The sequence below is a fragment of the Labeo rohita genome, chromosome 22, assembly GCF_022985175.1.
Source record: "Labeo rohita strain BAU-BD-2019 chromosome 22, IGBB_LRoh.1.0, whole genome shotgun sequence".
Lineage (NCBI taxonomy): Eukaryota > Metazoa > Chordata > Actinopteri > Cypriniformes > Cyprinidae > Labeo > Labeo rohita.
Window position 1 is genome coordinate 18,910,603 of NC_066890.1, and position 24,684 is coordinate 18,935,286.

The following is a 24,684-nucleotide window of genomic DNA, read 5'->3' on the forward strand; positions in this document are numbered from 1 at the left end:
CGTGGCAACATGTTTTTGACATAAATGGGCTCTATTTTTAAAAACAAATGTTACAGCCTCATTAGCAAGCGCTGGAATTTCCTCACCCGGTTTAGAATGCAAATGAACGTCTTCATGCTAGTTAAACATGCAAACTTTGCTGTCTGGGAGAACATTTCATAGAGGTTTATTGTTTGATTTAAACACTTATAATAGCTACAGAGCGTGATTTATATATCCCAGCTAATGGAACAATCCATTTTTTTATTATTATTTTTTAATGTTAGTACTTGTTTTAGAACATTCAAAAGTAGCATTGTCATAATGTTTGCAAATAAATCAAATGGAACATTCTCTTACTGTTTGCATAACATTTTAAAAACAGGTCATTTGAAATGTTCAGAGAACATTCAGAATTCAGTTTTCATAACTTAATGGTAACGTTAGCAAATCATTCGTATTAGAACATGTTTTTGCTAGCTGAGATATTGGCAATGCTAAATTATTTTAACAAGACCACTAAAATTATGGTCAACATTATTTAACAAATGTATATTTCATAATTCATAGAGATTTCATGCACATAAATTATTAAATCTAATTTATAATTGTGAATAAAGGGCAAGACAAAGGCTGGGTTAAGTTACAAATAAATCTGTAATTTAATAAATCTGATTAAAATTGAATTGAAATGAAAAATTGAATAATAAATGACTTTTTTTCTCACAATTGCAAGTTTAGACCACCTAATTCTGCAATATATATGTGCAGTATAAATTCACAATTGTGAAAAACACTGATATGCTCTCAGAATTGCAGCTTCATTTCTCAGAATTGCGAGGTTATCTTGCAGTTCTGACTTTATAACTTGCAATTGTGAGTTTATATGCCACAATTCTAAGAAAAAAGTCAGAACTCAAGATAACCTCGAAATTCTGAGAAATGAAGTTGCAATTCTGAGAACATATCAGTGTTTTTCACAACTGTGAATTTATATTGCACAATTCTCAGAAAAAAAGTTAGATTTGCGAGATATAAACTTGCAAATATGAGAAAAAAGTCAGAATTGCGTGATATAAACTCACAATTGTAAGAAATAAAGTCAGAATTGTGAAATAAAGTCAAAATTGTAAGACATAAACTTAAATTTCCGAGAAAAGCCAACATTGCGAAATATAAACTTGCATTAGTGAGAAAAAGTCAGAATTGCAAGAAAAAAAAATTCAGAATTGAGATAAACTTGCAATTGTGAGAAAAACGCTAGAATTGTGAGATATAAACTCGCAATTGCGAAAAAAATGTCCTAATTGTGAGAAAAACTTAGAATTACGAGATACAAACTAACGTTTGTGAGAAAAGTCAGAATTGCAAGAAAAAAGTCAGAATAGCGAGATATAAAAAAATCACAATTGCGAAGAAAAAAAGTCATAATTGCAAGAAAAAAAGTCTAAATAGTGAGATATAAAATTACATTTGCTACAAAAAGTCAGTATAGCAAAAAGTCAGAATTGTGAGAAAAAAGTCAGAATTACAAAAAAAGCCTGAATTGCGAGATATAAACTTGCAACTCCAAAAAAAGTCAGAATAACAAGGTATAAACTCGCAATTGAGAGAAAAAAGTCCTAATTGGGAGAAAAAGTCAAAATAGTGAGATATAAAATTGCATTTGCTAGAAAAAAGTCAGAATTGCGAAAAATAAAAATGCAATTGCAAGAAAAAAAGTCCTAATTGCGAAAAATGTCAAAATCGTGAGCTATAAAATTGTAGTTGTGAGAAGAAAATCATAATTGCGAGATATGAACTTGCATTTGTGAGAAAAAAAGTCAGAATTGCAAAAAATAAAAATGCAATTGCAAGAAAAAAAGTCCTAATTGCGAAAAATGTCAAAATTGTGAGCTATAAACTTGCATTTGCAAGAAAAGTTAGAATTGCAAAAAAAAAAAAAAACTGAAGTAAGATATAAACTTGCAATTCCAAGAAAAACATAAACTGAGACATAAACTCACAATTGCAAGAAAAAAAAGTCCTAATTGCGAGAAAAATCTCAGAATTGTGAGCTATAAACTTGTAGTTGTGAAAAAAATCATAATTGCGAGATATGAACTTGCATTTGTGAGAAAAAAATTCAGAATTGCGAGATACCAACTTGAATTTGCTAGAAAAGTCAGAATTGCGAAAAAAAAGCCTGAACTGCAAGCTATAAACTCAAATTTGTGAGAAAAAAGTCTGAATTACAATTAAAAAGTCAAAATTGCAAGATATAAACTCGCAATTGCGAAAAAAAATAGAGTCCGAATTTCAAGATATACTGTAAACTCAAATTTGTGAGAAAAAAGTTAGAATTGCAAGTTTATATCTTTTAAAATTCGCAATTACAACTTCATATCATGAAATATAAAAACTTTATAATGCACTATTACTTAATAGTGGTCATGGTTAAAAAAGACAAGAAAATAAGAAAGCAACATCCAGATGCATCATTTAACCTTCACCTTGACGTGACCCAGCCAGAAAGACCGTGAAGCCAAAAATGCAGTCTCTAGACCTTGAGCTATTTCCTGTGCAACATCTCGACTCCCTTTCATCGATATCAAGGCAGGGTGTGCGGCTAAGAAAACACCTGTCAAAGTTTATTACCGCAGTCCTCCCCTCACCACAACATGCCTGACACCTCCATGAGCTGGACGTTCTGCTAGTCAAACCGCTTGTCAACGTGTAATCATGCACACTTTTGCCACATATGTGGCCCGCTGTGGGCCCCTCGTCCCATTGGAATTGTGGGTAGCTGGAGTGCAGCTGTCAAGGAGCGTGTTGAGGGTTAATTGGCCTTAATTAACAGAGTTGTTTTGCCTGTTTAAGCACCAGCTAGGGGGGTTGTGGAGATGTGGACGTGTCTGAATGTGTTTGTATGAGAAATGCATCATGTATAATTGTGTGCGAGTGCCGCTGTAGGGGAACGCAGATATTTGTAATCTGGAATGAGAGCATGCCGAAACCGCTTCAGCGTATTTATTTTACATATCTATCATAGATCAGACTCACCTCGCAATGACCTCGACCTAACAAGCTTCAAACTGCAACACAATCCTTCCAAAATAAGTCTGTGCAGTAAAATACATTCTTTAAAATATAGGTTCTTTATTGGTATTGATGGTTTTATGAAGAACTATTCAACATCCATGGAAACTTTTCATTGCACAAAAGGCTCTTTACACTCTTTAAGAAATTGTTCTTCACACTAACAAAAATGGTTCTTTTAAGAATTGTTCACCAAAAAGTTCCAAGAGAACCTTTTTTACTATAAAGAACCTTGAAAGGTTCCACGGAACCATCAAAGCCAGTAAAGAACCTTTAGTTTTAAGAGTGTGGTTCCGAAGGACCTAAGAAGACATGAACTCAAATTTGCGAGAATAAAAAGACACAGTTGCGAGATAAACTCACATTTGTGAGAAAAAAAGTCATAACTGAGAGATAAAAATGTCAATTGCGAGATATAAACTCACAATTACGAGATGAAAGTCAGAGCTGCAAGATATAAACTCAAATTTGCAACAACACAGTCAGAATTGTGAGAAAAAAAGTTACAATTGTGAGATATAAACTTGCATTTGTGAGAAAATATCAGAATTGCAAGAAAATAAGTCAATTACGATAGTAATAAGATATAAACTTAAAAAAGTGCGATATAAACTTGCATTTGCAAGAAATTTGAAAACTCAATTTAAAAAAAAAAAGTCTGAATTGCGAGATATGCTCGCATTTGTGAGAAAAAAGTCCGAATTGCAAGAAAAAAGTCAAAATTTCAATATAATCTTGCATTTGCAAGAAAAAAAAAGTAGGAATTGAGATAAAAATGTGCAATTGTGAGAAAAAAGTGAGAATTGCAAAGTATAAACTCACAATTACAAGAAAAAAGACAGAATTGCAAGATATAAACTCAAATTTGTGAGAAAAAAAGTCAGAATTGCAATATAAACTTGCATTTGCAAGAAAAAAAGTCAGAATTCTGGGATAAAAAATGTGCAATTGTGAAAAAAAAGTCAGAATTGCAAGATTTAAACTCACAATTCCAAGAAAAAAGACAGAATTGCAAGACACAAACTTAAATTTGTGAAAAAAAAGTCCGAATTGTGAGATATAAACTCACATTTGTGAGAAAAAAGTCAAAATGTCAATATAATCTTGCGTTTGCAAGAAAAAAAAAGTAAGAATTGTGAGATAAAAAAATTTGCAATTGTGAGAAAAAGTGAGAATTGCAGGATATAAACTCACAATTACGAGGAAAAAAAGACAGAATTGCAAGAAAAAGGTCAAAATTGCAATATAAACTTGCATTTGCAAGAAAAAAAGTCAGAATTGTGAGAAAAAAGACAGAATTGCGCAAAAAAAAAGTCAAAATTGCAAGATATAAACTCACAGTTGCAAGAACAAAGTCAGAATTATGAGAAAAAAAAGTTACAATTGTGAGATATAAACTTGCATTTGCGAGAAAATGTCAGAATTGCAAGAAAATAAGTCAATAACGAGATATAAACTTGAAAAAAAGGTTAAAATTGCAAGATATAAACAATTTGTAACAGGTAGCGCCAGTAGCTCACGAATGCAACTATTTCACGTCATCAAAGTAATGGCGCCCCCTATAGTCCAAAATATGTATAAATTATTCAAGAAGAAAAAAAATGTTTACTGAAAGTTTCCTCTATTGTAACACTGCGAAACTTCACTTTCGGAACCTTCATTTTTGGAAGTATAGCTTATTTTTAATTGGCATACTGAATTTTCTATTCGAGGTCATGTGATACGAGAACATTTGGGTGTTCAGAACAACTGTGTTTGAAAACTTCACATTTTAGTCCTAACTGTAAAATCTAACTCTTGTTTTTTGACAGAACTGAGGTCGAGGAACAGCTCTGCGGTGTTCTGGGACGGTGGAGAGGGGGGAGCGTACCAGGCCTTACTACTGGATGAGGACCGCGGATGGCTGCTGGTCGGAGGCCGAGACCACATCTACATGTTAAACTCTGACAGCTTCACCCAACCGGCACGCAAGGTCAGCGCGCACAACTACCACCATCTGACAGCGCATGATGTCATTCAGCGATCGCAAGAATAAGGGTCACTAAAGTGAAAACAGACCATGACTACAGTGTTTTACTGTTCACATGAATCTGTACATCTGCAATATTGTTTTAATAGCCTCTCTGAAGTTATAGGATTCAGTCTTAAAACTGCTCCACCCCATACATCTGTTGGTTAGCACAGTAAATTAAATTGTCTCGTCCCTCGTTTTGTAAGTGTATGAAAAACATATGTACTATATTATGCTCACAGTTGTAATACAAAATTGTAAACATACAAAATGTGAACTATAGTATGCCACAACTATATATGTAAACTTTCATCTCCATACATACATTATTTACGTAAAGCTATATATTTACACTATAGCAAATCTCAACTGCTTCATTGTTTATATGACAAAATGTAAACTTTATTACCGTCCAGCTCTAATCTGTTAAATTTTGGTTATACGGCATAAATATGTTACAATATTATACATAACATCACAATTTTCTTTAGTGTGTATTGTGAACAGTGCTATTCAAATAATATTGACTTACTTAGTCTTCAAATATCAAGTCAAACTAGCAACACCAGAAATCACAAAGTTTAACTTTAATGCTTAACCGTTATCATGTTTATGTTACGTTAGCATATTAGCTGAGATTGGTGTGGTACAAATGTTTACCAAACTACATTGAATCTTTCACCTCAACCAAAATTTAAGCTAGGCTTTCATTGCATACGCTACTGTAAACAAACTTTTTGTTAGTTTTAACAAGCGGAGTGACAAGATGAAACTATTTTCTGAGGTAATCGGCAGCATGACAGTCCCGTAACATACAATTTAACACAAGTTTAATATACTCTGCATAAACACAAATGCGTCTTGCTGCGCACTTATGCCTCAAACTGCAATGTGTGCTGAAAACTATAGCGTCGCTGCAGGCTGTAGTCTATTAGCGTTAGCATAGCATCTTTTTCTACAGTTTTCAGGCCAACTGTTGCTACTGCAAAGCAAGTTTGAGGATATTCTTACAGAACTAGTTGACTATCCACCTTATTTTTGCTGTAAGGCTGTGCGGGGCCATTCGTAAATTTCTGGCTTCCGGGCTCACCCAGCTATTTTTAGCATAAAACCCATTTTGCTGCATGATAGTGCATATGGGTGCGTCTCACCATATTATTGTAATGTATTATCTTAATTAAGAACACACTGGTTTGTAGTGCAAACCGTTTTATCGTTTACTGCACGTTGTTATTTTTCTCGTTATTTCCCTACAGCGCCTAATCAACTGGAAGTCTCACCCATAGGCTACTTCCGTATTGAAGTAAAAAGTGGATGTAGCTAGCTTCTACTTCTTGATGGTTTTTAACAGCGGCTGGCAAACAACCAAAATAGGTGCATTACTGCCACCTTCTGCTTCAGAGTGTGGAACAAAATTTAAAACGTATTCATCAGCTGTGTTTCTCTATTAAAATCAAAGAAAGCTTTACTATTTAACTAGCTTCTTGAATAATGGCACAATGTTTAATAACGCAGATATCTCAAAGTGCCTCTATCGCCCCCTACAGTATGGAGGTTTGTTGGTACAGCAGGATTGTAAGTTTGCAATGTGTTTGCCAGCCATTCGTGTCTACATTTGCATACTTCTAGCCTTCATTACCGGTAAATAAACATTACACTTGGTTCAATATTAATTGATTCTGTCTTTTATAAACGTGAAATACCAAAAGACGCCTGTAAGAAATGATGAGGTCAAACGGAAGGTCATGGCACAGCCATACATACGTGATCTTCATAAGAGCTAAGGCACGCCAGGGTCTCCATGTCCCAATTATATAATTATGTACAGTGTGCTGATTGCCAGCTAATGATTAGGTCAGTACCTGCACATTATTTCCACATGGAAATGATTACAATTTGAAAGGCATGCAGATTGCTGAGTAATGATGGTAACACGGCAAGGAGGGTCTGTGCTAATCAACTTAATTATTGTAGCACAGGTTTTTACAGGAACATTGATGTGATGTACATACTTTTTTTTTCTTTGGGAAAACTGTCTCTTTTATTTTTAGATTCACTGGCCAGCTGGACAGGAACACGTTGAGCGCTGCAAACATGCAGGAAAGAATCTATCGGTAAGTAACTTTAAAAGGTCACAAAGAAAAAGTTAAAGCTTTCGAGGACCCATAGATGCCTTTTTAATGAAGCGCTCTCACAGACTGAGATAAGAATAAAAGCTGAAAAATAATATTTACGGCACTATGGGGGGAATATTTCAAGTTGGAAAGTCTTTAGGGAGGAAAGACTTAAGCATCAGTTCCCCCTGCAATAACAAACAAAAATCAGTAGGTGCATTACTGTGTGATTTAAAATGCTTCACTCTTTAAAATCATGCTTTTAATCAAATACCACATGTATCTCCTAGATGGACTGCGCAAATTACGTGAGACTCCTACAGCCCTTCAATAAAACTCATGTCTATGTATGTGGAACTGGAGCGTTCCACCCGCAGTGCACCTATATTGACCTGGGACACAATCTTGAGGTGAGTAAACTCTCTACTTTTTGGCCAACAAGCAGTGTGAAAGGCAGTAAACACATTCAAGGGTCATTTAACTTTGTTATTTTATACAAATGAGATGGTGAATTGAGAGTTACTGACCGTAGAGCTGAACTAATATTGAGGGTAATGGTGCAAAGAGAGTGACAAGCTTGTCTTGGTATCCCAGAAACCCACTTTCCGGCTCGTCAGCCAAGTTGGAGAATCTGGAAGAGGAAAATGTCCCTTCAGTCCACAGGAGCCTTTTACCGCCCGACTGACAGGTGAGTTTCCAGAACACACTGTCCTCAAAAACAACCCATCAGCCCTTTGTAGACAAAAATTCTGAGGAAACACACATAAATTGTAAGACGTACTCCCATATGAGTCATTGATTATTGGATCCGTAGAAGTCCTGGCCAGATGTTACGTTTGCATGGGGAAATTTCGAAGTTCCCCCAGTAAACAGGTTTGTCACCCATATTTGTCTTCACTGGACACTTACTATGCAGTAATTCGACTTAGAAAGGTTTTTAAAAATTGCCCAGTTGCTGGTACAGTGTGGCCAGGAAATGAAACCCAGCTGCAAAATTTTGATTATATTTAGCTTTTTCTTTTGAAGGCATGTATAGCCCAGAAGACCATAATACAGAAACCATATGCTACCTAATTGAAGGCTATTACCCCAACCAGAGACCTTTTTGACCATTTAATGATGCCTTTGAAATAATCAAAATTTCCTTTTCACACAAGCTGCTGTATAGCAGAGTATTTTGACAAAGCATCTGGAGTCAGGGGATAGAATCATTAAAAATTAGCTATGTATCATGAAAAATCATTTGTCATTTTAAGTCGTTCTAGATGTGATTTTCATTAAATGGCTATTAATGCTCACCTTAGATGGGGACCTGTATGCGGGGACGTCCGTCGACTTCATGGGAACAACCGCTGCCATTTTTCGCACACCTGTGCATAGCAGCAATCAACACTATATCCGCACTGAAGCTTACCAGGACCAGTGGCTAAATGGTGAGAAGTGAAATAAAAATTTCATTGTTTTTATTGCAAATGTGTGCAAAGACAACATGGCCTTAGTTTCCAAAGTGGGCTAGTATGGGTGCAAGAAAATATTTGTATTGCTGGAAAGTTTCATTGGTAAATAAACTTTCACATTGCTCATAGATTAAAACACCAGATTATAGTTGGTATCGCAATTATAAACACTGTTTAGCACAAGTTAATTAGGAGGCAAGAAGGTCTAACATACTGGGAGACAGCTGTCGGTTTAGATTTCCTATCATTTTAACCCAAATTAAACATTTGGGTTCTGTATTTCTTTAATTAGCTTGCAAGCTAACAGTTACCAACAGTTAGTGACTACCAAAGCAGACTGCTAAAAAATTAGACTGTTAGTTTAGTATATTCCTACCTTACTAGCTTGTTAACTTAGGAAGTCATTTAGCCTCTTCCCAGATAGCACAGGTATGTCTGCAAGATGCCTGTTAAAGATCTCTTGATCTGGAAAGCATCTGCTGGCAGATGTCTGTAAGATGTCAGTTTTACATACATTCTAAATCATAAACATCTTAAAGACATTTAATAGACGTCTATTTGACATCTGATAGGAAATGTCCAATAGATGTATTGCAGATGAGCAAACTACGTCTTGCAGATGTCTTGCAGATGTAAATGCAGACATCAAATAGACATCTCCGAGATACACGTGTGCTATCAGGGTTAGCTTATCATGAATCAACATAATAGTCTGTTCGATTAGCATATAGCTACCCAAATCAATGCTATCTTAGCTATCACTGCTACAAAATGGCTATTTTGATTATCTAGCTTTTTAGCTTAGCATAAAGGTGTCATTTAGCCTCTTAGCTTAACATACAGTCAACATATTAGTCTGTTTGATTAGCATACAGCTACCCAAATCAATGCTAGCTTAGATATTAATGTTGCTATTTTGACAAACAACTACTTCTTGGAGTTCATAAGGAGAATTTATTTAATCCAGTTACCTGTTATGTTAATGTCATGTGACTGATCGATTACTCTATATTATGGAACTCCTTGCAGCAGACTGGGGATAAAGTCAAGTAGTCAAGTAATGTGTCAAGTTTCAAGGAAGTGTAGTTATTTTTACTAAAATACATGACAAAAAATACTGGTTTAGACATTTTTGGCAGTGGATTTGCAAGTGGTTCATGGTTTGAAACATTTAGAAACCACTGTTTTGGGGTGACTGGTGCTGCCTAATTAACTTTTGTGACTTCCTCTAACCTCACTCCGATGCCAATTTCTTTTCACAGAGCCGGAGTTTGTGGGATCATATTCCATCCCTGACACACACAGCTTGGATGATGACAAAGTCTACTTCTTCTTCAAAGAGACCGCCGTAGAGTCCAACCAGCTCGACAAGCGTATCTACAGTCGAGTGGCTCGTGTCTGCAAGGTGAGCGCCAAGTCCAGTGCCATAATGAGCCAATGAAAACATGAAATGGATCCAAAAGACCTTTGTTTGGTATGAAGAATCAATGAGTCTTTTGTGGACATTAATGAATGGACGTGTAAGCCTCAGTATCGTCTGTTGCACAGTAGTAGAAGCATCGCGTATCTAATAATGGATGAATGAGGGGTTTGTTTGAGAGTAATTAAACACTAATCTAGCAACAAATTTAGCAAACTAGACTTTCAGTTCAGGCTTTTCATGTCAGAGCATTCTTATATTTATATAATGCATTATATATTTATTTCATGCTGGATTTATTTGTAATGCGTGAAAATGTAGTGCTACAATATATTTGCTTTTGCACAGATTTCTGCCCCAGTTTGCAGTCTGGAGTTGATGCTAGTTGCTGAAAGTCAGAGCTAATCTGCAGATTTTAGGTGGTCAGAAGATGACTGATTTGACCAATGACCAATTTTATGAAAATTGTATAGTGTATAATGGGGTTAGACTCCAAATGTTTAGCTTCAGACTGGGATTCCATCCAGTTGGAAGATGTCAGAAATGTTTGATATTTTAAGCCAGTTTTAAAACACACATTGTTGTCATTTGTCATGCCTCTTCCAGCAACAAGGCGCAGTGTTTCTCGTGAGTTTGTTGTGTTTGGAACAACTTAAAAGTCTGGTAGTTCCTCTGTAACCATTTAGAGTTCAGATTTCGAAAGTCCTATAGTGTATTCCAGGCTTTACATGTTTTTGGTGTTCATCAGAATGACATAGGAGGAAAAAGGAGCTTGATTAATCGCTGGAGCACCTTCCTGAAGGCCAGGCTGGTGTGCTCAGTACCAGGACCTGGGGGCATGGACACACACTTTGATGAGCTTGGTATGTTCACACACTCTTCAAGTCAGCATGAACTCAAAAACTCACCCTTGTTAGATTTGTTACTCAACAGTCCTGATCCTTTCTTCTCATTTTTTAATTTTTAGAGGACATATTTCTCTTGGAGACCAAAGATCCACAGAATCCAGTCATCTATGGTGTCTTCTCTACTTCCAGGTAAGTTCATTACCTGAATAGTTTGATTCATGAGTCATTCTTTGGGTTACCACCCCATAATCCTCTTAACTTTTTAGAACCACATTCCTGTTATATTTGTTTACTTCAATTCTTGAATTATCATTGGCTCCATCCAAATCAACCAATCCGTCACACTCAATCTAACTCTCCAGGTTCTCAGACCTAAAATCAACCTAAATCTGATTATCTCAGTTTATCTTGTAAACTGACATCAGTATCAAAATGCTACTAAAATCAACAATCGGGTCACAGGATGCTCTCCTCCCTGCCCGGTCCATTTAGAACAATCCATCTCGGTGTTCCCACCCGAGGAACGGATAGCCTGAGGCCAATCGGGAGGGTGAAAGGTCACTAAGCTTGAGGAACTCTGTTATTCTAACCTAATACATGTTTCCTTTTCAAAAGCTCTGTCTTCAGAGGTTCAGCTGTTTGTGTCTATTCCATGGCCTCCATCCGAGCCGCCTTCAACGGGCCGTTTGCGCATAAGGAAAGCCCCGATTATCGCTGGATGGAATACAAGGGGAAGATCCCTTATCCACGGCCAGGGACGGTAAGTTCTCAACAGGAAGGAATTAAGTTTGGTAGACTGAGAAGATGATTTGCCATTTTGAAGGATGCCTCTTCGGCTTTCTGTTGGCAACTTTAAGGACTTAAAATTCTTATCTCTGTGTTGTGAGCACAAGTGCAAGCAAGATTTGAGATTCGTGGTTGGTTCTGAAATGCAGATATGTTGGGCCAGTTTGGAAACCATGTGGACAGTCACTCCATGCACTAGCTGCACTGCCTCAAGGGGGTTGTAAAAATGTCAGCAGGCACTCTGGGGGTCACGCGTCAGTGCGGTTATTGGAGTGGCTGGAGTGTGGACTTTTAGTGGTGAGGTCACCAAAAGGAAGTCAATTATCAGGACTCTGAGTTCTGCTCCATTAGTTGCTAAAGTCATAACCACAGAGTTGACCTCAGTTTTGAGTAAACAGCTAAACCCTTTCAAAGTTTGGGGTTTAGTGACTAGAAAAGGGGTGTCCAGGGATTCATTTCCCAAAAGCATCATAAGCCTAAGTGCATCGTAGACCCATTGAAACCAATGGAGCTATGATCAATTTAGGCTTATGACACTTTTGGGAAATGTAGCCCAGATCTGTTCCTGGAGGTCCACTGTCCTGCAGAGTTTAGCTTCAACCCAAATTAAACACACCTGAAACATCTAATAAAGTTCTTCAGGATTACAAGAATCTTCCAGACAAGTGTGTAAAGGCTGGTTGGAGCTAAACTCTACAGGATTGCTGGCCCTCCAGGAACAGGTTTGGACACCCCTGGACTAGGAAGTGCAATTAAGATCATGCACAAGTTCTTGCACAAATTGTTTAAAGCAGGAGTTCTTAACTCTGGCCCTCAAAGGTCCACTTTCCTGGAGTTTAACTCCAATCTTGATCAAATCTACCTGCCAGTAACTTTCTAGCAATTCTGAAGACATTGATTAGCTTGTTCGGGTGAGTTTGATTAGGGTTAGAGCTAAACTCTGCAAGAAAGTGGATCTCAAGGGCCAGAGTTGAGAACCCCTGGTTTAAAAATCACCATGTTTACTGGCTTTACAACAGGGGTGTCTAAACTTGGTCCTGGAGGGCCAGTGTCCTGCAGAGGTTAGCTCCAACTTGCAAAATTAGGTAGTTCAGGTGTGTTTAATTAGGGTTGGAGCTAAACTCTGCAGGACAACAGCTCTCCAGGACTGAGTTTGGACACTCCTGCTTTACAAGGTAAAAGCTGATAAAACCTTCCCTTTGCGCAAGCAACGTTTGCAAGCAATATGTCATACTAGAAAATGTTAACATGTATAAAATTCCCTGATTTAGGGGGTACTTGCTAAACCAAATTGTTCATGACAACAGAAGATTCCTTCAAAACTGCATGTCTCAATATGAATAAACAAGAATTATGATGCTCGTGCACTATGATCTTGAAACAGTGGCCAAAATCCACATCTGCACAAATGTTTTTGACTATTTTTACCTTAGTCTGAGACTGTTACGCCAAATTCAGTCCCCACAGGGTTTCAGAATATAAGCTTAACTAAAGCTCCTATATCCCTACAGTGTCCGAGTGAAACCTATGACCCTTTGCACAAGTCCACCCGAGATTTCCCAGACGATGTTGTGAGCTTCATGAGGACCCATCAGCTGATGTGGGAACCAGTGATGCCCATCCATAGGCATCCTGTCTTCACTCGGATCAATGCTCCTTACAGGCTGAAAAAGCTTGTGGTTGATAGGGTTGATGCAGAGGATGGCCAGTATGACGTCTTACATCTTGGCACAGGTATGTTGGAAAGCAGTCAACAAAAGATCAACGTTCAGTGAACAGGATCTTTTATACTAATGAAAAACTAGCGGTTGGTCTTCTCTATTATAAAAGCATTAGACCTAAAATTGCACTGCAAATATGGAAATCTCCTACATCGGTTCCTAGATCAAGTAAATGCTATGAAAGACGACCTCTGTTCCCACGCTGGTCAGTGGTCCTGTTACCAGGGATTATCCTGACATTCAGAGGAGCCAATGTTTCTTTTCCTGACTAACATTTGTCCACCTGGACTAGCGGGTGTATGCGTGAACTCTGCCACATTTAAGTGAATCATATAGGGCAAATAGATACTCTGTTCAGGACAAATATGCTTAACCTGTTTGTACAGAGAGCAGACTCACAATTTCACTGTGTATAGGACTGGAACAGTGTAACAGCTGCCAGCCCTCAGGGTTCTGCATAAATCCACAAGCCAAAAGCCAGTGCTCTCTCACCATGGTAACTAAGTAAGGGGGAATTATGGGATATATTAAAAGAAAGTACAGTTGATTGTTCAGGTTGAAGTTTCATGTTAAAATCTACCTATCTATCTATATATCTATCTGTCTGTCTGTCTGTCTGTCTGTCGTTCGTTTGTTCTGTCATTCTATCTATCTATCTATTGTTTTTTCGTTCTATCTGTTGTTCGTTCTGTCTGTCTGTATCTTTTTTTCATTCTATCATTTGTTCGTTCTGACATTCTATCTATCGATCTATTGTTTTTTCATTCTATCTATTGTTCGTTCTGTCTATCTGTATCTCTTTATATCATTCATTCTGTCATTCTATCTATCTATCTATCTTTCTGTCATTCTATCTATCGTCTATCTATCTATCTATTTATCTATCTATCTGTCTGTCTCTGTCTATCTATCTATTGTTCGTTCTGTCATTCTATCTATCTATCATCTATCTGTCTATCTATCTATCTAACTGTCTGTCTGTCAGTCTATCTATCTATCTATCTATCTATCGTTCGTTCGTTCTGTCATTCTATCTATCTATCGTTTTTTCGTTCTATCTGTTGTTCGTTCTGTCTGTCTGTATCTTTTTTTCATTCTATCATTTGTTCGTTCTGACATTCTATCTATCTATCTATCTATCGTTTGTACATTCTGTCATTCTATCTATCTATCTATCTATCTATCTATCTATCTATCTATCGTTTGTACATTCTGTCATTCTATCTATCTATCTATCTATTGTTTTTTCGTTCTATCTATTGTTCATTCTGTCTATCTGTATCTTTTTTCGTTCTATCATTTGTTCGTTCTGACATTCTATCTATCTATCTGTCTGTCTGTCTGTCTATCTATCGTTCGTTCTGTCATTCTATCTATCTATCATCTATCTATCTATCTATCTATCTGTCTGTCTGTCTGTCTATCTATCTATCTATTGTTCATTCTGTCTATCTGTATCTTTTTTTCGTTCTATCATTTGTTCGTTCTGACATTCTATCTATCTATCTATCTATCTATCTATCTATCTATCTTTTGTTCTATCGTTCTATCATTCTATTTTTTTCTGTCTATCATTCTGTCAATCTTTCTGTCTGTCTGTCAGTCTTTCAGTCCGTCTAGCTATTATTTTATCTATCTATTGATTGTTCTGTCTATTTAACAGTCTGTCTATCTGTCTGGCAGTTTATTAGTCAGTCTGTTTGTCGTTTCAGCGTTCTTACTGTCTGTGTTTCTGTCTATCTGTCTGTCTCTGTCTCTGTCTCTTTCAGTGTCAGTCAGTCTGTCATGTATGTATAGTGAAATCTCACATGGTAAGTCTTCTTTATCTCCAGATGATGGCAGAGTATTAAAGGTGGTCTCCATACCTAAAGAGAACTGGGAAACTGAAGAAATCATCCTAGAAGAGCTTAATGTCTTCAAGGTAATTCAAAATCTCATTTTCTTCTCTCACTTCTTCTTGTTTATCCTGCCATCTGCTGGACTCATGACCTCTGACCCTGGGCTGTTATTGGTTGTTGTGTTCTTGTCAAGTGCTTCCCAAACAAAAATAACTCCTAAAGAAGAAAACCAGATTTCCCATGGCTCTCTACTCAAGTGAACAAACCCAGGGACAGGAGAGGCAGTGTTACACCATGAATATTGTGTTTAGTGAACAAGAAGATCTCATTTATTTAAAACTTTAGACACTGAGGAATGTCTCGGTTTTGCTCTGGTGATGAAGGGAATGTAAGCAAACAGTGTCAATGTGGTAATATGCAATGCCTGGAGAATGTTCTGTAGTACAACAGTGAATTAAAAATTGCATTTAGCTTAGAGTTTTCATTTTTTAAAGAAATTTAAGACCATAAATGTAGTCTGTACTGCTCATTTCAAGTCTACTGAAGTCAGACAATAATTGTGTACAAGGAACGGACCAAAATGTTCCTTTTAAGTTGTTATTCACTGAATACCACAGCATCCCTCATAACAAATATTTCAAGTGATTTAAACTACATCAAAATGTAATTATATGTATTATAAAGCAGTATTAATCAATCAAACCTTTGGGTGGACATATGATAGACATTGCCTGCTGGCCATTTGGTGAAACGGAGCTGTTTTAAGAGTCAAGGCTCATTTGCTGATGTATAAGAAGGCGAAATGAACCAACAGAGCAGAAAGCTTTAAAACTTTCACAAGGGCCTGTTATGATGAGCTGTTCCTATTCAGTGCCAACAATGCGTGTCTTCCTCCTCTTTGTTCGGGAGATGATTTATTCTGTGTTGACATTTTTTCTTTCTTTCTTTTTTTTCTATTTTTTCAGACTCAAACCCCAATACTAAGCATGGAGCTCTCTACCAAGAGGGTAAGTGGATTTGTTTGGTGGGTGGCCACTTGCTTTAACAACAACATTAGCTTCATGTTTTTGCTTTTAAACCCACTGTAATGTTTTGCCCTATAGACTTCCATTGTAAGTACGTCAATGTAAACATTAGATTTAATACAGCTTTATCATTCTAATTACCAATTTTTATTGATCTGTCTGTTTTATATCACATTTAGACATAAATCCTCATGTTTTATTTGATTTTTCATTTCTAGCAAGTGCTTTTTGTAAGCAGTGATGAAAGGGTCGTCCAGCTGCCTGTGCAGAGGTGTGAGCTGTACGGTAAAGCATGTGTAGACTGCTGTCTAGCCCGCGACCCATACTGCGCTTGGGATGGCACCTCCTGTACTAACTACTTCCCTAGTAACAAAAGGTACGTCCTTTTGTATTACGGGACATTTAATACATTCTCATTGGTCAGAAAACCATATAATAATTTTAGCATTTTAGTAATTATTCAAAGAAATGTTTCTGAAAATAATAATAAATAAATAAATAAATAAAGCAATGATAGCAAGTGGCAACACTTTATTTGAAGGTGTCTATGTTACACATTACTTTCACACAAAATTTCACACAGAAATCAAAGATGGACTGAACAACATTTTTGGCACCTTATCAAAATTGTAAGAAATAATTGCTTTTCAAGCATGTGATGCTCCTGTAATTTGTATTTAGACACACCTGTGGCAAGTAACAGGTGTGAGCAATATAGTAATCACACTTGCAACCAGTTAAAATGGAGAAAAGTTGATTAAAATGGAGAAAACTCAACCTGTGTGTTGTGTCACACTGAGCATGGAGAAAAGAAAGAAGTGTGAAGAAGTCTGTGGATTTGAGAGAAAACATATTGTTGAAAAACATATACAATCTCAAGGCTACAAGTCCATCTCCAGAGATCTTAATGTTCCTGTGTCCATTGTGTGCAATATCATCAAGAGGTTTACAGCCCATGGCACTGTAGCTAACCTCCCTGGACGTGGATGGAAGAGCAAAATTAATGAAAAATGAAAACGAAGGATTGTTCAATTGGTGGATAAAGAACCCTGATTAACTTTCAAATAAATTCAAGCTGATCTGCAGACACAGGGTACAACAGTGTCAACTCACACTATCCATCCTCATCTGAATGAAAAGGGACCCTATGGTAGGAGACAAAGGAGGACACCACTACTGACACAAAGGCATAAAAAAGCAAGACTTTTGGAGTTTGCCAAAACTCATGTGACAAAACCACAATCCTTCTGGGAGAACGTACTGTGGACAGATTTTTTGGACGTAGTGACCAGTGTCAGAAAGCTGCGTCTCCACCAGTGGTCATGGGTCTTCCAGCAGAACAATGACCCAAAACACACTTCAAAAAGCATTTAGAAATGGTTACAAACAAAGCGCTGGAGAGTTCTGAAATGGCCAGTCCAGATCTGAATCCCATAAAACACCTGTGGAGAGATTTCAAAACAGCAGTTGGGAGAAGGCATCCTTCAAATCTGAACGACCTGGAACAGTTTGCAAAAGAAGAGTGGTCCAAAATTCCAGTAGAGACGTATTCCTGGTTACAGGAAGCGATTGATTTCAGTTATTTTTTCCAAAGGGGGTGCTACCAAATATCAAGTTAAGGGTGCCAATAATTTTGTCCAGTGTTTTTTTTTTTGGGTTCTGTGTGGAATTGTATCAGATTTGACTTTTCTTCTGTTGTTCCAATGCAAACAACAACAACAAAAAAATGTGAGTACCAAAACATTTGCAGCTGTTTGAAGGGTTGCATTTTCTGACAGAATTGCAAGGGCCGATATTTTTGGCCATGACACTCTCTCTCTCTCTCTCTCTCTCTCTCTATCTATTACTAATTAATATTTTAAGTAAATAATTACAATGTAACAAGGACACCATAAATAACAACAGTGCTACAGTTGACTATACTTTAAGAAAATAAACATTTTTGGAGTACGTTTTACAAGAAGATACTATTTCAGCCTTTTGTGTTTAATTACAATGCATTACTAATAATTTGTGAAATGTACTAGAAGTTGTGAATTTGAGAGATGAACTAAAATTGTTTCTACAACATTTTTATTGAGTTATTAACAAATAGAGGAAAACTGTAGGCTTGGTTACAGTGAATTTTAAAAAATTTTACTTGGAGCATTTATTAGTTGAAAATGACTTGAATTATAAAACCGAAAACCACCAGCAAACCTGCCAAGTAATATATCTGAGTGTCAGTGACATCCTCTTGTGGTCCACAGGCGTGCCCGGAGACAGGATGTGAGGTATGGAGACCCCTGGAGCCAGTGTCAAGACATGAGAGAGGGTAATAAATCACTTACTGTTCACCTCACCGCTTTCCATCCTCAGGTTATATATGATATTGGCCAGTCCTGGGAAAAAAGGCACACTACTCCCTCTAGTGTACAAACTGGATACTAACACATGCTAAGATGTGTGCACCACATCAATATGAAATCAAATCTTGTTTACCTTCTTAGTGTTTAATCGTTCTTAAAGTCCTTAGTCTTAAATTGTAAACAATTTGTCAGTTCAAATTCCAAAAAGCTAAAAGCATCCATTCATCTTAACAGGTTTAGAGACTGCTGAACTGAAGACTGTTTACGCCGTGGAGACAAACTCAACCTTCCTGGAATGTATCCCACGTTCACCACAAGCCACTATCAAGTGGATAATTCAGCCAAGCCACAGCCAAACTAGCATAGAGGTCTGTCCACATCCTGTTTAGATTCATTCATGAACAATCGTAAAACATCTAATTAATTTACTTTTACTCTAACTCAAACTGTTTTCTATCTCTCAGTTGGTTCCAGGTGAGGAAAACCTCATCCATATGCAACGCGGGCTCCTCCTCCAACACCTAGCATCTGCTAACGCTGGCCTGTACCTCTGCGTAGCCTACGAACACTCATTCTCCCGCACGCTAGCCCGCTACGAGCTCCACGTAATTCCCCAGAACCACATGTTGAAAGTGCAAAACACCCATCCTGGAAATTACGCCGCCTCACCGCGGAGTTACAAGGAACTCCACCTAATGGGAGTTAGCGGGCTAACGGCCGACGAGTACTGTGAACATCTTTGGTACCGCGAGAAACGGCAAAAGCAAAAACTTCGCCCTCTAAAATGGAAGGTGTCTGAAAACCGTAAAGCGAGAGTTAGGCGGCAAAATCCACCCAATGAGCCTCTCAACAGAGGTGAAACGGCAGACTTTTGATGAAGAAAAAGACTGTGACTTCACTTGGACAATTAGCATCTTGTTTATAGCTTAAAGGCTACATTTCAACTAGCTGTAGCCAGCAAATGCTACTGTTAGCACAACAACAAAGGCTACAAACTGTAAGTTTTATTTTGTAGCCTGTGCTAGTGTTAGCATGTAGCTTTAACACAGTATAACCAATGTGCAACTGATATGAATTTGTACAGTCATTCACATTTCGCATAATATTTTCAATCTGTGTCTACTATTTGTCAACCTTCTTGAAAGACAAGCACCTATGCTAAATGCTAGGTATGCTTGGAAGCTAATATTAAAAATGGACAAGCTAACGCACTGTTTTGAGCAAAATGCAGTGCAATGATGAACTGACTTCTCTTGCTTTCACTAGGCATGTAGATAAATAGTCTCTAGAGCTGTATTTCATTGTATTGCTATTAAATTTGGACGCTCAATACAGTCATTTTTACATTCTGACAACAGCAGGTGCCTCCATGTTCACAGGAAGTTTGCCTAGGATGTGCCCTTCATATGTTTCCTTCCTCTTCAAGAACAATCTCTTCTGCTCTTTCCTGAGAACATCCTTGAGTAAATATTGTGTTTGCTTTATGACTCCTTTGCAAAATCAAAATCTCTTCCCTCTTGGCCCTTGTGTGTACAGTTTGTGTGTGGAAGCATCTGGGGATGGTAAGTAGAAAATGGCCTCCACAGATCAAAGAGCTTTTAAATATTCTTCGCTGCCCATGAAAATGACTTCCAGAATCATCATACTTTTGTTCTTCACCACAACTAAACGGAAAGTTGTCTTTGGCTCTTTGTGGAATCTGAAATAGGTTCATGGTTGGTTAGATATAAAAACACTAAATGTACATTGTTTTAATGTATGTTGATTATATAATGGAGCTCACATGTTGGGTTATATACTAAACTTGTAAATGTGGTAGTGGTTGCTATATATTTAAATACCTAATACCTGATTTTACACTTGTATATACTACTGTAATACTTTTACACAGCAAGGATTCATCAAGTTAACCAAGTGTCAGTAAAGGTGTTATAATGTTACAAAAGAGCTGTTCTTTTGAATTTTCTATTCATACAATCCTTAAATATATTAAGCAGCAAAGCCATTTTCAACATTGATAACGTTTCTTGAGCTGCAAATCAGCATATTAGATATAGATATATATTAAATTCTAATAATATTTCACAATATTACCGTTTTTACTGTATATTTAAAGGCTTCACTGCACGATTTTAGCAATCCTATAAGATCGTCGATGATCACACTGTGCGACATTGATCTAATAAACTTGGAAGCGGTGAATGGGAATAAGAGCTTGAGGTAAGTTTTAAGTTTTAGCGCCATGTCGCGTTGATTTCATGTCGCATTTTTATTGGCTGGTCTCTAAACGTGGGTCGTGGCAGCAAAAACACCATGCGATGATCAGGCTTAATTTCTGACACTGCCAGAAAATTGTCGTAGGCTATCTTTGGTCGCAACATCGTGACAACGCACCTCTCTTACTGTACGGCATAGGGCCATAGATTAGGAGCCAAGACCACAGAAATCGCCACGATTGGAAAAAAAGGCACACTACTCCCTCTAGTGTACAAAATGGATACTAACACATGCTACTAACACATGCAGTACTTCAATATGAAATTACAGTTTTTCTCAGTCGCTTTGGTGCATTTCTCAAATCTGAAATGAAATTCTCAAAACTACTTTTTTAACCTCCACATCATCTAGTCATTTGTGCACATCTTAATAGCAGTTTCTCATTCTTTTGAACAAGTTGCAATTGCTTTGGTACATTCATGCAATTATGTACATTTGTCTGCATTTTCCTACATTATTAGTTGCTAGTGTCATGTTGCTCAAAGTTTATTATATAGTTCTCTGTGCAATAGTCTTACCCCTCATCTAGTCATTAGTTCATCGTCATTAAATGCAAAATGGTTGATATAGTTGTCATAAACTGTCAAGTATATATTCTACACATTACTGTTAGTCTGTTTGTAAGTTTGCCATGTATTGCATGTGCAGGTGAATCTTGACTTTCACTAATAAGGGAATGTAGATTAACCAATAACAAACCAGTTCTCTAAAATTCCGTGCTGTATGCAGAAGCAAAGTTCTGCCTGAGGGGTGATTCCTGTGTTTGCCTTTCTAATTTTGTACTTTCGCTTTTGTGCATCTGCCATGTACAAACATCTGACAGACATCTGTAAGATGTCAGTTTTACATACATTCTAAATCATAAACATCTTACAGTAAAGACATGTAATAAAAGTCTATTTGACACCTGGTAGGAAACGTGCAGATGAGCGAATACTCTAAAAATAAATCTTGCAGATGTAAATGTAAACGTAAAATAGACGTCTTAGTGATGTACGTGTACTATCAGGGATATTTCTTTTTCCTGTCTATCACAATGACTCTGTAATGTTGTTGTTTTTTTCTGTTCTTTGTTGTTTTTGTTTATTTTTTTTTATTTTTATTTTTTTTTTGTCCTATCCGGTCTCTTACAATCAATATCTCACATACAGTAATGTGTACATTTGTACTTTTGAAATGGATGGCACACACAAGAACTGCAGCCTTCTGCATTTCAATACAGTAACTGTCATGCAAACTATTGCCATAGTTTACACAGTGCCGGCCCGTCCAACAGGCGATACAGGCGGTCGCCTAGGGCCCCGTCCTAAGTAGAGGGCCCCGCGGCCGCGAGGTTGTCAACAGGATTTTTAGGTGCGCAGACAGCTCTGCATGCTTAATCACTCTTGCAGTACTTTAATGTCATACACCTATCGGTATCACCTAGCGCAACTTAAAGCCGCACACACCTCACACAACTAAGGTAACGCGCACCAGTGCTGTACAGTGCGGCATACGTGTCGAACATATGAAAAAAATTTACCTCAGTAGAACGCGTGCATGGATTTTGCATGGGTTTGAGTCTGTTTACAAACCTGTTGTCTATTGAGAACGTTTTAATGACATGATTTTGCTCCAAATCCATTTAATATCATCAGTCGAGTCTTTGAAATAACTTCCTTTTTTGGTCTGACGTGGTTTTAAATCACAGAATGAGGCAAAATCATTATTTTATATAGTATTCTATAAAGTGATAAAGACTGTTGATATGGCTCGAAGAACAGAGATAATCCATTTCGTTGCAATCATACAGATGTTTCATGAGTTAAAATGTCTCTGAGTTTTATTCAGCTACGGGAAAGCGTATACCTTTGTCCATATAAGGGATTTCATGTATGAATTAAACATTCTATTTCATGTATTAAATATATTAATTAACACCTTATTTTGGGTAAAAATTGGAATAATAATACTTCTCCACTGTAGAACTTTTTTTTCTCCCTCTCTCAGTGAATGCATAAGATTTTCTGACAAAAAGTTAAGATTTTTTGCAAACAGCAAATGAGCACAAAGCTGAAGGAGGAAGTGATGATGAGATCTTTTATAGGCAGCAGGGAGTCAGCTGACCAGGCCGGGCGTGGCACGAGTTAGAGGACAGGAACCAATCAGACGTCATCCTGCACAGAAACACACATACAACACTTCCCAAAAACAGAACAAAGACAAATAAAACCTAAGGGATGTAACACAAGTAATTTCCTGTTGCCAGCAGGTGGCACTATGATTGATATAGAAAACTGGCCGTTACATGTGTTCAGGTCAGGACTCTTATTGAACAACTGAAATTTGGAGCAGATTGGACACTGCATGCATGAGTTACAACAAAATTTTCTTTCATTGCATTAATAGCATGCATTGGCACGTAGTAAGTGCTGCTAGCACGTTTCTAGCATGTTTAGCACAAAATGGCAGATTTTACTGTGCTTTTAATAGTCCATCACAGTGTTAAACATGTCACTTCCAGTTGCCAGCAGGTGGCGCTATGACTATAACCGAATATGGGCATGTATATATCTTCAGGCCAGGACTCTTATCAAATAGGGCAGTCTGGGGCAGATTGGACATTGTTTGCATGAATTACAACAACTTCCTGTTTCATGGCTTTAACAACATGCTTTAGCACTTAGTAAATGTTGTTAGCATGTTTGAGCATGTTTTTGCAAGTTTAGCGCTCAATGGCTTATTTTAGTGTGTTGCTAATAGTGTATCACAGTGTTAAACGTCACTTCCTGTTGACAGTAGGTGGCACATAAATGTATTCAGGCCAGGACTCTTATCAAACATGCTACGTTTGGGGCAGATTGGACATTGCATGACTGAGTTACAGTAACTTCCTGTTTCACTGCATTAATAACATGCTTGAACACTTAGCTAAGTGTTGCTAACATGTTTTAGCATGTTTCTAGCATGTTGCTTCCCTATTTAACACTTGTTGATACTTTTTAATATGTTGCTAGGTATCCATAACAGTATTAAATATGTCACTTCCTGTTGCCAGCAGGTGGCGCTATGATTATAACTGAATATTGGCATGGGCATGTGTTCAGATCAGGACTCTTATCGAACATGTTAAGTTTGAGGCAGATTGGACATTGTATGCCTGAGTTACAGTAATTTCCTGTTTCATTGCATTATTAGCATGCTTTGGCATATTAGCTAAGTGTTGCTAGCATGCTTTACTTTGTTTGTAGCATGTTGAATATTAAGTTTGGGTCAGATTGGACATTGTATGCATGATTTACAGCAATTTCCTTTTTCTTTGTATTAATAGCATGCTTTAGCTCTTAGCTAATTGGTGCCAACGTGTTTTAGCATGATTCTAGCATGTTGCTAGCCTATTTAAAACTTGTTAACACTTTTAATATGTTGCTAGGAGTCCGTAACAGCATTAAACATGTCACTTCCTGTTGTCAGCAGGTGGCGCTATGACTATAACTGAATATGGGCACTGACGTGTTCAGGACTGGACTCTTATCAAACATGAAGTTTGAGGCAGATCGAACATTGTTTGCTTGAGTTACAGCAACTTCCTTTTTCATGGCTGAACACTGTATTTTGTCAGGCCACCACGGACACGCCCCTTGACGAAAACTCAAGATCTTCGCAATTTAGCATCGCAAAGGCCTCATGATAACACTCAGCAAACGTGAAGAACTTTTATTTTCAGTTGTGAAAATGCACATCTTTTTGCAATTATTGTTATTATTTATTTCACACTGAATAAATTTGAGCGTGGCGTTTCA

The 24,684-nt window shown here is 37.3% G+C and overlaps 1 protein-coding gene across 1 annotated transcript in view; it reads left to right on the top strand.

Annotated features, from left to right (window-relative positions):
* Positions 1-20,294, top strand: part of si:dkey-49n23.1 (semaphorin-3D) — a 76,196-nt gene extending 55,902 nt beyond the window's left edge. Inside the window, exons 3-18 of the mRNA XM_051094600.1 lie at positions 4,869-5,029; positions 7,120-7,182; positions 7,473-7,592; positions 7,777-7,870; positions 8,487-8,615; positions 9,902-10,044; positions 10,808-10,922; positions 11,027-11,096; positions 11,523-11,667; positions 13,205-13,427; positions 15,247-15,335; positions 16,218-16,259; positions 16,496-16,653; positions 18,527-18,591; positions 18,860-18,993; positions 19,090-20,294. Of these exons, the coding sequence (XP_050950557.1) occupies positions 4,869-5,029; positions 7,120-7,182; positions 7,473-7,592; positions 7,777-7,870; positions 8,487-8,615; positions 9,902-10,044; positions 10,808-10,922; positions 11,027-11,096; positions 11,523-11,667; positions 13,205-13,427; positions 15,247-15,335; positions 16,218-16,259; positions 16,496-16,653; positions 18,527-18,591; positions 18,860-18,993; positions 19,090-19,500 (2,162 nt within the window). The 3' untranslated portion in view covers positions 19,501-20,294. The remainder of the gene's footprint in view (positions 1-4,868; positions 5,030-7,119; positions 7,183-7,472; positions 7,593-7,776; positions 7,871-8,486; positions 8,616-9,901; positions 10,045-10,807; positions 10,923-11,026; positions 11,097-11,522; positions 11,668-13,204; positions 13,428-15,246; positions 15,336-16,217; positions 16,260-16,495; positions 16,654-18,526; positions 18,592-18,859; positions 18,994-19,089) is intronic.
* The last annotated feature ends 4,390 nt before the right edge of the window (positions 20,295-24,684 follow it).